A 12,265-nucleotide genomic window follows, 5' to 3' on the forward strand; every position below is an offset into this window, starting at 1 on the left:
ATTTTATAATACACAGTGCTTTAACAAACTAAATGTCCTCCCGTTAGGGGTTGTGTTTTTAATGTTTTGTCATTTTGCCCCTTTTATGTCTATGAAGCACATGACAGGGACTTTTCATTCTTCTGAACACCTTTGTACCTTTAGGTTTAATGTACCAACCTTTCCTTTATTGCCCCCAATCAGGAAGTTATTTTCTCTGCCTTATCATAGAATATATTTTTTTTTGCTATTATCTTATATTCCTTTGCAGATCATACAATAACCATATGTGTCTATGCAAAGTATGCAATGGTGACGTACGAGAAAGGTATATAAGGAGAGATCTATAGCCTCAGTCTCCTTATTTCTGTTAATGAAGAACCTTCTACAATCTCATTTCCAAGACGTAAACTTATCATTGGATTTTTGATTATTGAGCGGACACAACCATGAAGCTTTCAGTGATGACTGTGATGATACTTGTTGAATTGATAGGTAAGTAAAGCTCTTCTAATTACTGTAAAGCATTTTACACTCCTTTGTAGCTGGGGGTATGTACTGACTTCCTGTTTGATGACAACTTATTTTTTTTCTTCTTAATTCAAGAAAGATACAGAATGGCATGACAGTGTATAATATATACACTATATTGTCAAAAGTATTGGGACGCCTGCCTTTACATGCACATGAACTTTAATGGCATCCCAGTCTTAGTCTGTAGAACCCAACACAACCAATGGCCAGGGTTGTCAGGAAGAGGCTCTTGTCCCCATCAACATGGGGACAAGGTGCTTTGGGGGGGGGACCCCAAAGCACCCTCCCTATGTTGAGGGCATGTGGCCTGGTATGGTTCAGGATGGGGGGGGGGGGGTGTGATCACAGACACTCTCCATCCAATCTGACAGAGCTTTAGCTATTTTGCAAAAAAGAATGGGCAACAATGTCCCTCTCTAGATGTGCAAAGCTGGTAGAGACATCCCCAAAAAGACGTGCAGCTGTAATTGCAGTGAAAGGAGGTTCTACAAAGTATTGACTCAGGGGGGCTGAATACAAATGTACCCCCCACACATTTCACATATTTAGTTGTAAAAAATTGAAAACCATTTATAATTCGAGATTTTCCTAGCTTGTGACGGAAAATATTGATTATATGAAGACAGGAGGCGAGTATCTTATGCATTAATCCTGTGTAAAAACATCTAACGTATGTAATAAAAGAAAAAACTGGTAGAACCACACCTCCCAGCAGTCCCATGGCCTAAACCACTCCCATACTAGTCTCTATAAATGGACTGCTCTCATCTAGGATCTTCCTCTTTCTTGTGTGAATGCGAGGTGTCGTTTCTAGCTTCTGATTATCGGCTCTTCGACCAGTCGGCCCCTTATCCGTAACCGAAGACTTCCAAAGAAGAGTAGGCTGTAAGGCCCGACTGCGTTGGGCCATGGTGTCGCGTAGACTTGCTGATTAAACCGAACAGGGGAACATCACCCTAACCATAGTTTTAAACGAAAATTCCAGGTAATAGATATGTCAATAACCTGAAACAAAACACAAAACGTGAAAGGGTTGGGAAGGGAGGGAAGATACTCGCCTCCTGTCTTCATATAATCAATATTTTCCGTCACAAGCTAGGAAAATCTCGAATTATACATCAGACAGGAGGCTCATATCTTATGCAAGTTCAAAGCTAACACAGCATAAATATATGTATGTTCCAAAATAAAAAACAAAACAGTACATAACAATCAGCATCATAAAACAGACATGGCAACATGATCTTCTGGTCTGAAATAAAAAAGGCGGAAGACTGATTCAGAGGACCAATCGGCCGCCATTAGCAGATCAGAGAGAGAGCCTCCGGTCGCCATCACCTTGGTAGCCATGGCACCTCTGGAGGAGTGTGCTCCAAACAGGGTGATGTCTATACCAGCCAGAGCCATGGTGGATCTAACCCAACGTGCCAAGGTGGCAGTTGTGACTGGATGATGGGGTCTGACGTAAGAAACTAATAATTGAGAGGAGTTTGGACTACGGAGGTCCGCAGTGTGCGCTTCGTATGCCTGTAGACATTTGACCACACAGAGTCGTGGGTGTGAAGGGAAGAAGGGATAGAAGACCGAGTGTAGACCGGTCTTTGTCCTGCGGACTATCGTGAACTTGACACCCTGGGGTGAAAATTGGCGTCTTGAAATGTCCAAGGCTCTAACGTCGGAAACGCGTTTTATAGAAACTAGGCAAAGCAGGATAGTGAGCTTGAAGGACAGCATTTTGAGAGACAGCGAATCGTTGTCTCCCCAGCCCGAGAGCATGGTAAGGACCCTAGAAACGTCCCAGGTGGACTGATACCTAGGTCGCGGGGGGCGTTTGAACCTAATACCCCGCAGAAGTTTGCAAATCAGGGGGTGTTTGCCTACAGGCATGGAATCCACTGGGTAGTGGTAGGCCGATATGGCTGACCTGTAGACATTGATGGAACTATAAGCCTTGCCAGAGGAGAAAGAGTCTGCCAAGTAGTTTGCAATGACGTTTACAGGGGCACGCAAGGGATCAACTTGCCGTTGGTCGCACCAACGTACCCAGAATTGCCAGGCTGATCGGTATGCCGACCGAGTCCCGGGGGCCCAGGCCATGGTGAGGAGGTCCCTAACTGAGCTTGAAAGGTCGTCACCCGGGTCCGGCACCCGGATACCAGCCACGCCAGGAGCGTCAGAGTGCCTTCCTCCACCAGGGGATGAATGCCCTTGGTTGGGTGAGACAGGATACGAGGGAATCGGGGAAGGAGTCTGGGATGGTCGATGATCGAGTCCAATAGCAGGGGAAACCAAGGTTGAGCTGGCCACCACGGTGTGATCAGAACCACCGTAGCTCCCTGATTGGTAATTTGTAGAAGGACCCTGGGGATCATGGAGAATGGGGGAAACGCATAGTGCGTACCTCCTGTCCAAGAGTGGCGGAAAGCGTCCACAGCTGAGGACCCTGGGTCCGGTCTCCAGCTGAAGAAGTGGGGCAGTTGGTGGTTGAGGCGAGAGGCGAAGAGGTCTATGCCCAAGGGGCCCCAGAGCAATTCTATTTGGGTGAAAACCGAACGGTCTAAACCCCAGTCGCTGGAATCTACCAGATATCGAGAGTTCCAGTCTGCTACTGTATTGGAGACCCCCGGGATGTACTCCGCTACAAGAGAGATGTCTCGAGACAGACAGAAGTGCCAAATCTCTGCAGAGATGTCCGCTAGAATCTTGGATCTGGTACCTCCCAGGCGGTTGATGTATTGAACCGCCGCGATATTGTCCATGCGCAATAATACGCAACAATTGGTCCGTGTTGCTAAGAAACTCTGAATGGCGAAGAGAGCCGCTGAGAGTTCCAAAGCGTTGATATGCAGCAGGGATTCCTCCCTGGACCAGATCCCCCCCGTGGACCTCATCCCCAAGCGGGCGCCCCAGCCCCGTCGGCTCGCGTCCGATTCTATGACTACGTCTGGTCGTGCGTTGAAAATCGTCCGGCCGTTCCAGTCGGTGGCGTGACGGAGCCACCAGCGCAGTTCGGCCCGAGCTTCTGGGGATAGGGACACTTCGTCTGCGTAGCGAAGGCCCTGGCGCAGGTGTAGGATTTTTAACCTCTGAAGGGCTCGGTAATGTAAGGGAGCCGGAAAGATGGCTTGAATGGACGCAGCCAATAGGCCCACTATGCGTGCCAGGATGCGTAGGGATAGGAAGCCTTTGCGTAAAACCGCCCTGATCTCTTTTCGGATTAGGGCCAGCTTTGCGCTGGGCAGTCGAAGGATAGCGAGGTGGGTGTCTATCGAGAAACCCAGAAATTCCATCTCCTGAGCCGGGACGAGAACCGATTTCTCTCGGTTGATAATAAAGCCCAGGGTTTGTAACAGGTCGATGGTCCAATTCATATGGCGATAGGCCATATTCTTGGAGTGAGTTAGTATGAGGAGGTCGTCTAGATAAATGATCAGACGCACTCCCCTGCTCCTCAACGCTGCCACGACCGGTTTCATCAGCTTGGTGAAACACCATGGGGCTGAGGACAGGCCGAACGGTAGGCACGTAAATTGCCAGATGCGACCCCACCATCTGAAACGGAGGAGATGTTGGGAGTCCGGGTGCATGGGGACTGTGAGGTAGGCGTCCTTTAGGTCCACCTTCACTAACCAGTCTCCGGGGGTGAGTAGGTCTCGGAGGCAGTGAATGCCTTCCATTTTGAAATGTCGATAGGCGACATGTTGGTTCAAGTCCCGGAGGTTTATGACCGGGCGGTAACCCCCCCCCTTCTTCTTGACTAGGAAGAGGTTGCTGAAGAAACCCGGAGATGGGGTGGTGACTTCGGTGATCGCATGTTTGGCTATCAATTCCCGAAGTTCGGTGTCTATGAGGGTCACATTTTCTTCTGAAAAATGGATAGGGGGTGGCAATATCCCCAGAGTCGGTGGGGACACAAGGTCTATTTGGAAACCTGTTACTGTATTCAGAACCCAGGAGTCTGCCGTAATCGCAGACCAGGCGAGCGTAAAAAACATTAGGCGACCTCCCACCGGTATGAGGGGAAAGGGAATGGGTGTGGTACTCACCAGAATACGGGCGTGAACGAGGATATCCTCTCTGGCCGCGTCCCCTCCAGGGTCTCCCACGGGGAGGGAAGAATGGTGCCGGTTGCGCGGTGGTGGTATAGTGGGTGGGAGCCTGGGTATAGTGCGGTTGAGCGGAAGACCTCTGGAAGGGTCTGCCCGAATTGTATCGGCCGGCAGAGCGGCCCCTGTATCTGCCGGCCCGAGGAAAAACTCTGGCATTGTTGGGTTTTTTCAGGGATGTTTGTGCCTTATCCAGGCTGTTGAACATACCGACAAATTTATTAATGTCCTTTATTCAGGACTCGCCAAAAAGCATGCCCCCTGCTGAGGGGCCTGGCTCGGACTCCGCTAGATGGGCTAGCTGTGGGTCGAGGCGCATGAGTATAGAGCGCCTGCGTTCAACTGAACAGGCGGTGTTGGCATTGCCCGTAAGGCAAATGGCTCTTTGGGCCCAACCGCGCAGTTGTGTTAGGTCAACCCCTTGGCCTGTTGTCGCGGATTGTTCCGCTAAGTTCAGGATTTTGGTCAAAGGCCCGAACAGGTCCAGGATGCGGTCTTGGATACTTGTAAAGGACCGGTCTATCCCTTTCTTAGGCATTTTACCTGTTTTCAGCAGGTATTTCATTAAAATGGGGTCCACTGTAGGTGTGACAACCGCCTTCATGGGGATATGCGGGCGGGGGCACTCCGCTCTAAGCTTATTGCGATTAGATTTATCTAAAGTTTTGCGTGCCCAGAGTTCTACATATTGGGACACGTGGGGCAGTGGGGACCAGTCCCCAGAGCGAGGATGGGAAATAGTGTCCGGGTTAAATAGGGGTTCCCCCATGGCGTCTAGTACGTCTTTGCCCTGTTCGTCAGGGTTGGCCTTCGGGAGGATTGCCGAAGCCCCCGCATCCTCTTCCTCATAGTAATCAGATCCTGAGACATCTGATTTATCCGACTCGGCGGATGAATCATCGTCCGACTCTAAAACGTATGAGTCTGGTTTGGCTCTTTTAGCTAAACCGTGCCTTTTTGTTGACTCTCTGAGGCTCAGAGGTTGAAAGGGATCTGTAGGATGCGTGGGGTGGCAGTCCGTGGAAGGATCTGCTCGCCGCATATTATTAGCTTCCCCTGCCGGGGAGTCATAAACCGTCACCACATTCTTCCTTTTGTAGGAAGATTTTCCTTTCTTTGTGGTCGGTTCTGTGCCGAGGGGTACGGGCACAGGGGGATGGGTGGATTGGGATGGTCCGGAAGCGGCAGCTATTGTCAGTGCTGCTTGGACAGATTGGTTAATGATGTCCTGTAATTGGGTTGTACTGAGGAGATGAGTTGGTTCTAGAACCAAGTCCTGCTCTAATGGGGAGGGGGAACCTTCCTCAGTCATGTTATAGGGAGACAGCGGCGGTTGTGGAAAAACTATATATGTAAATAGAGAGCGATGGCTCTGTAAGGGATTCTAATAGGAAGTTAGAGGACTGTGGCACAGGGATGGGAATAAAATTCCCAGGACAAAATAGTGGCAGAAAATTTGCGGCCGAGAACTATACCAGGCTCTCCCTCCGGTCACCAGCGCTGACTGGCATGCGACGGGAGGAGAGCCTGGGATCGATTGCGCTCTGGGGGCGAAGTCTCGCGAGACTACGGCTCCCAGGCGCCCATTGGTTGAAAAGAACGAGGGGATCCGCCTCCCGAGTCCAGCACGTGGAGTGATAGGACGGCGGGGGCGGCTCTGTGGGGATAGAGCGAGGCGGTGGATCCGCCTCCTTCGCGACGCGCGCTCGTTCTATAGGGAGGAGAGAAGAGGGAAATTGCCCAAGATGGCGCGCCGCATGGGAGAAAGAAAAAACAGGTAAAGAGAGAGGGTGCGTAAGACCGCTGGTGACCGTTGGCGATCGCGGTCCCAGCGGAACAGGGGTAATATAGTACAGCACAGAAGGAGTTAGACAAGTGGGAGGAAAATGGTAAAAGAGGATGCAAAGGAAGTTATTTGGTGAATGAAGCCTTGTGTGGCGAGACAAGGTTATCTGTAAACCGTACTATGAAAGATATATATCTAATGACAAAATATATATTATCAATATCAAAATCAATATCAATATATATCCAAACATTTGATGATACTTAACTTGCTCCGCCGTGAGCAGAAAGAAAGAGGAAGATCCTAGATGAGAGCAGTCCATTTATAGAGACTAGTATGGGAGTGGTTTAGGCCATGGGACTGCTGGGAGGTGTGGTTCTACCAGTTTTTTCTTTTATTACATACGTTAGATGTTTTTACACTTCTGCTGTGAGCATTAATAAAGAAGGATTAATGCATAAGATATGAGCCTCCTGTCTGATGTATAATTTTCTTTCCACTTCACAAATATGAGCCACCTTGTGTTGGTCTATCACATAAAATCCATAAAATACATTTACATTTTTGGTTGTAACATGACAATATGTGGAAAATGTCAAGGGATATGAATACTTTTTCAAGGCACTATATACTCTGAACTGCCTTATATATACTATACAAACTGCACTATATACTCTGAACTGCAGTATATATATTATACGAACTGCACTATATACTCTGAACTGCATTATTTATATTATACAGACTGCACTATATACTCTGATCTGCCTTATATATACTATACGGACTGCACTATATACTCTGAACTGCAGTATATATACTATACGAACTGCACTATATAATCTGAACTGCAGTATATATACTATATGAACTGCACTATATACTCTAAACTGCATTATATATATTATACAGACTGCACTATATACTCTGATCTGCAGTATATATATACTATATGAACTGCACTGAACTGTATCATATATACCCTGTGTTATATACTCTGTACTACAGTATATACTCCGCAGTGCACTGTTATATACTCTACACTACACTGTCAAATATACTCTGCCTTGTACTGCTATATACACTTAGGCCGGGTACACACGAACAAACATGTACGGTGAAACCGGTCCGTCGGACCGTTTTCACCGTACATGCCTGCCAGAGGGCTTCTGTACGATGGTTGTACACACCATCGTACAGAAGTCCGCGCGTAAACAATACGCAGGGCGTGTCCGCGTCGTCGCCGCGAGATGACGCGGAGACGTGGGCGGGCCTGCCATTTAAAGGCTTCCACGCATGCGTCGAAGTCATTCGACGCATGCGAGGGACGGCGGGCGCCTGGACATGTACGGTAGGTCTGTACTGACGACCGTACATGTCCGAGCGGGCAGGATTCCAGCGGACGGTTTTAAAACACGTCCACGAATATTTGCCCGCTGGGAAAAGGCCCGGCGGGCAAATGTTTGCTGGAATTCGGCCCGCTCGCGCCTACACACGACCGAACATGTATGCTGAAACTGGCCCGCGGACCAGTTTCAGCATACATGTTTGATCGTGTGTACGGGGCCTCAGGCCTCGTACACACGATAGGATAGCCAGAGGACAACGGTCTGAAGGACCGTTTTCATCAGTCCAAACCGATCGTGTGTAGGCCCCATAGGTTATTTAACCTTTGGTTAAAAAAATGAGTACTTGCTTTAAAATTTAACCTATGGACTGGTAACCGATAGGTCAAAACCGATCGTTAGTATGCAAAAGCATCGGTTAAAAACCTGCGCATGCTCAGAATCAAGTCGACGCATGCTTGGAAGCATTGAACTTTTTTTTGCAGCAGCACGTCGTTGTGTTTTACGTCACCGCGTTCTGACATGATCGTTTTTTTAACCGATGGTGTGTACGCACGACGGACCATCAGTCAGCCTCATAGGTTAACCTAAGACAACGGTCCTTCAGACCGTTGTCCTCTGGCTATCCTATCGTGTGTACGAGGCTTAAGCTGACTGACCGCACACTACACTGAGTGAAATACCCTGCCTAACCTCCATTCATAAATACTATACACTTTTAGCCAGATTCACGTAGACTTATGACGGCGTATCAGTAGATACGCCGTCGTAAGTCCGAATGTGTGCCGTCGTATCTTTGCGCGCATTCTTAAACAGAGATACGCCTCTCTGTTGCCAAGATACGACCGACGTAAGTCTCCTACGCCGTCGTATCTTGGCTGCATATTTACGCTGGCCACTAGGGGCGGGTACGTGGATTAACGCGTCAAATATTTAAATGAGCAAGATACGCCGATTCATGAACGTACGTACGCCCGTCGCAGTAAGCTACGCCGTTTACGTAAGACATACGCCGGCGTAAAGATAAAACACCTCTCTAGGTGGCGCAGCCCTTGCAAAGTATGTTGTTTGCATAAGCGTACGTGAATGGGGTTGGGCATAGGTTACGTTCACGTCGAAAGCATTGAGTATTTGCGACGTGATTCTGAGCATGCGCTCGCATGCGCCGTACGAACGGCCTTCATTTACATGGGGTCACGGTTAATTTAAATGTAGCCCGCCCACTACATGCCTACTTTGAATTAGGTGGGGTTACGCCGACCCATTTGCGCTACGCCGACATAACTTTGGGAGCAAGTGCTTTGTAAATACAGCTCTTCCTCTCAGAGTTACGTCGGCGTAGCGCAAATGAGCTGCGCTACGCCGGAAACAAAGAAGCGCCGCTCTACCTGAATCCGGCTATTTAAGTTTAGGGGTTAAAGCAAACAGGGCTGGTGCAAGGATTTTTGACACCCTAGGCGAAACCTCATTGTGCCGCCCCCCTTGGCTCCACCCTGTTTGCCCTCCCCATGTATAACCTAGATTTTTAATGAAACGCACATCAATTGCAGAATTACCAGCACTTATCAATGCAGCCTCACCAGCGCCCATCAATGAATGTTTGCTTCCATCCATTTGGGAGTCGGGACACAGACACAGTCCTCCACTGCCGCTGCGCCTCTGACACTATGAGCGAACAGAGTGGCGGCTGCCTGCTGATGCTGAGGCTTAGGACGGGTACACACAAGAGGATTTATCCGCGGAAACGGTCCGGGGGACCGTTTCCGCGGATAAATCCTCTGGCGGATTTTGATCTCATGGTTGTACTAATGTACTAATTCCGTCCGCGGTGACGTGTCGCGCCGTCGCCGCGATGATGACGCGGCGACGTGCGCGACGCTGTCATATAAGGAATTCCACGCATGCGTCGAATCATTACGACGCATGCGGGGGATGGATTCGGACGGATTGATCCGGTGAGTCTGTACAGACCAGCGGATCAATCCGTTGGAATGGGGACAAAAATCCGCGGAAACAGATCCGCTGGATTGTACACACCAGGGGATCTATCCGCTGGAGCCGGTTCGCGGATCAATTCCAGCGGATCGATCCTCTCGTGTGTATGGGGCCTTAGTTGCTTGCTGCAGAGAGAAGAGAGTAGGAACACCAGTGGCTGGGCACCTCTAGGCAGCATGGCGCCCTAGGCGGCTTCCTAGTTTGCCTAGTGGTAGCACCGGCCCTGATAGCAAAATTAAACTGCACACAAAGTTTTGGGCCTACAGAAGCTCTTTCCATAATGTGAAAGCAACAACTGCAAACTCTCTTTGTTTACCTTTATGCCCCGTACACACCATCACTTTATGTGATGAAAAAAAATGAAGTTTTTAAAAACGTCACTTTAATTGACCGTGTGTGGGGGAAAACGTCGTTTTATGTCTTCTAAAAAACTACCAAAAAAAAATTGAAGCATGCTTCAATTTTATGTGTCGTTTTTCAAAACGTCAACTTTTACTTCACAGAAATTGACCGTGTGTAGCAAAAACGTCGTTTAAAACGACGTTTTTTCACCCGCGCATGCCCAGAAGCTACTTATGAAGCAAGCTTTAATGGAAAAACGTGGTGAACGTAACCTCGCTTTGCTAGAAGCTAGATCATTGTGAGAAAACAATGGTGTGGAGGCAACTTCGTCTTTGAAAATTGAAGTTTCAAAAACGTCATTTTTTACTTCACAGAAAATGTCATTTTTTTTCATCACATAAAGTGATGGTGTGTACGCGGCATTAGAATCTTCAGAAATCTTTATTGGCTGAGCAAGAAAGTACTTTGTCTTTGTCCCTGAACACATCAAGATAAACAAACATGCACAGCTCATTGTACAATCTGACAGGCAAGAAGAAACATTTATGGCAGAAGAGACATACAGAGTCTGCTCAGTCATAAAAAAAGATAACTCTCAGAATTGTTCTTCTTAGGCCTTGTACAGATGACCGAACATGTCCGATCAAAACGGTCAGCGGACCGTTTTCATCGGACATGTCTGCTGGGAGGTTTTGGTCTGATGTGTGCACACACCATCAGACCAAAATCCCCGCGGACAGAGAACGCGGTGACGTAGAAGACACCAACGTTCTCTGACACGGAAGTGCAATGCTTCCACGCATGCGTCGAATCAATTCAACGCATGCGCGGGATTTCGGGCCGCTGGTTATACTGGTCGTACTAACCATCGGACATGTCCGACGGACATGTTTCCAGCGGACAAGTTTCTTAGCATGCTAAGAAACTTTTGTCCGCTAGAAACCTGTCCGCTTGGCCGGAAAACTGTCCGCTAGGCCCTACACACGGTCGGACATGTCCGCGGACCAGTTTCAGCGGACATGTTCGGTCGTGTGTACAAGGCCTTAGGATAAGGTGACCAGATTTTTAAAATTAAATTTGGGGACATATTTTTTCTTTACTAGTAATGGCAACAATCAGCGACTCTCTGCCCGTCGCCGCCCGCCTCACAGCCTCTCAAGTCTTACTCTTCGGGCCCTGGCTACTACTGTATAGGGAGCAGAGGAAGATCACTCCGCCAGGGAAGGCAAGGAGATCGGAGGGTGGCTGGTCAGGATTTGAGCCAAGGCAGAAGAACATGCGAGCGAAGCTGAATGGGCATGCGCCCGAAACTGAAGAAATATTCCCTCCGCTCCGACCAGCACATGATCATCAGAAAGGGGCACAGATAATGGTAAAAATACAACCCCCCTATGCTAGTAGGCACGGCGGAGCGGGGGTGTGTCATTTTTTTTTTTTTTTAATTCTGCACTGATTGTCTTTGAAATTGCCCCTGCCCCCCATTAAATCCAATCTGGGGACAAAATCAGGGACAGACTTGGTCCGGGGACAGTGTCCTCAATCAGGGGACTGTCCCCTGAAACGGGGGATGTCTGGTCACCCTATCTTAGGCCTGGTATTAAAGCGGAGCTCCACCCTAAAGTGGAACTCCCGCTGATCGGATCCCTCCCCCCCCTCTGGTGTCACATTTGACACCTTTCAGGGGGGAGGGGGGTGCAGATACCTTTCTAAAGACATAGACAAAGGTATTTGCACCCACTTCCGGTCACAGTCTGCGGGCAGACTGTGGGCAGGACGTCACCTCCCGTCCCCCCTGTTGTGTTCTGGGAACACTCCGTGTGTCCGTAAAAGCTCAGCGGGGATCCTCCGTAAAATCCCAGCTGAGCTGTCAGCTGACAGGGCGGTCCCCGCACACTGTGCAACGGATGGATGAAAATGCGGACATACGGTCCGTACGTGTGAAAGGGCCCTAAGGGTGCCGATAATAAAAGTCAGCAGCTGCAGTATTTGTAGCTGCTGACTTTTAATATTTTTTTTTCAGCAGACATCCGCTTTAAGTGAAGATTTATAGGCTGAGGTTAAAGAGGAACTGCAGTCCGCTCACATAATTTTTAATAAAAACATCTTTGCCATTCTGATAGCTCCCAACTGTCCCTGATTTGGAGCAATGTCCCTCTGTCCCTCTTTCCCCCTTATCT

At 48.8% G+C, this 12,265-nt stretch overlaps 2 protein-coding genes across 2 annotated transcripts in view; one reads left to right on the top strand and one right to left on the bottom strand.

Moving 5' to 3' along the window:
• The first annotated feature begins 325 nt into the window (after positions 1-325).
• Positions 326-12,265, top strand: part of LOC120933472 (mucin-3B-like) — a 69,865-nt gene continuing 57,925 nt past the window's right edge. Inside the window, exon 1 of the mRNA XM_040346700.1 lies at positions 326-474. Within this exon, the coding sequence (XP_040202634.1) occupies positions 429-474 (46 nt within the window). The 5' untranslated portion in view covers positions 326-428. The remainder of the gene's footprint in view (positions 475-12,265) is intronic.
• On the bottom strand, positions 2,412-4,855 carry LOC120933471. Its single transcript, XM_040346698.1, has one exon. It carries the CDS (start codon positions 4,776-4,778, stop codon positions 2,508-2,510), a length of 2,271 nt encoding a protein of 756 aa, XP_040202632.1. The 5' UTR covers positions 4,779-4,855; the 3' UTR covers positions 2,412-2,507.

Source organism: Rana temporaria, chromosome 3, assembly GCF_905171775.1.
Source record: "Rana temporaria chromosome 3, aRanTem1.1, whole genome shotgun sequence".
In the NCBI taxonomy this organism is placed as follows: Eukaryota; Metazoa; Chordata; class Amphibia; order Anura; family Ranidae; genus Rana; species Rana temporaria.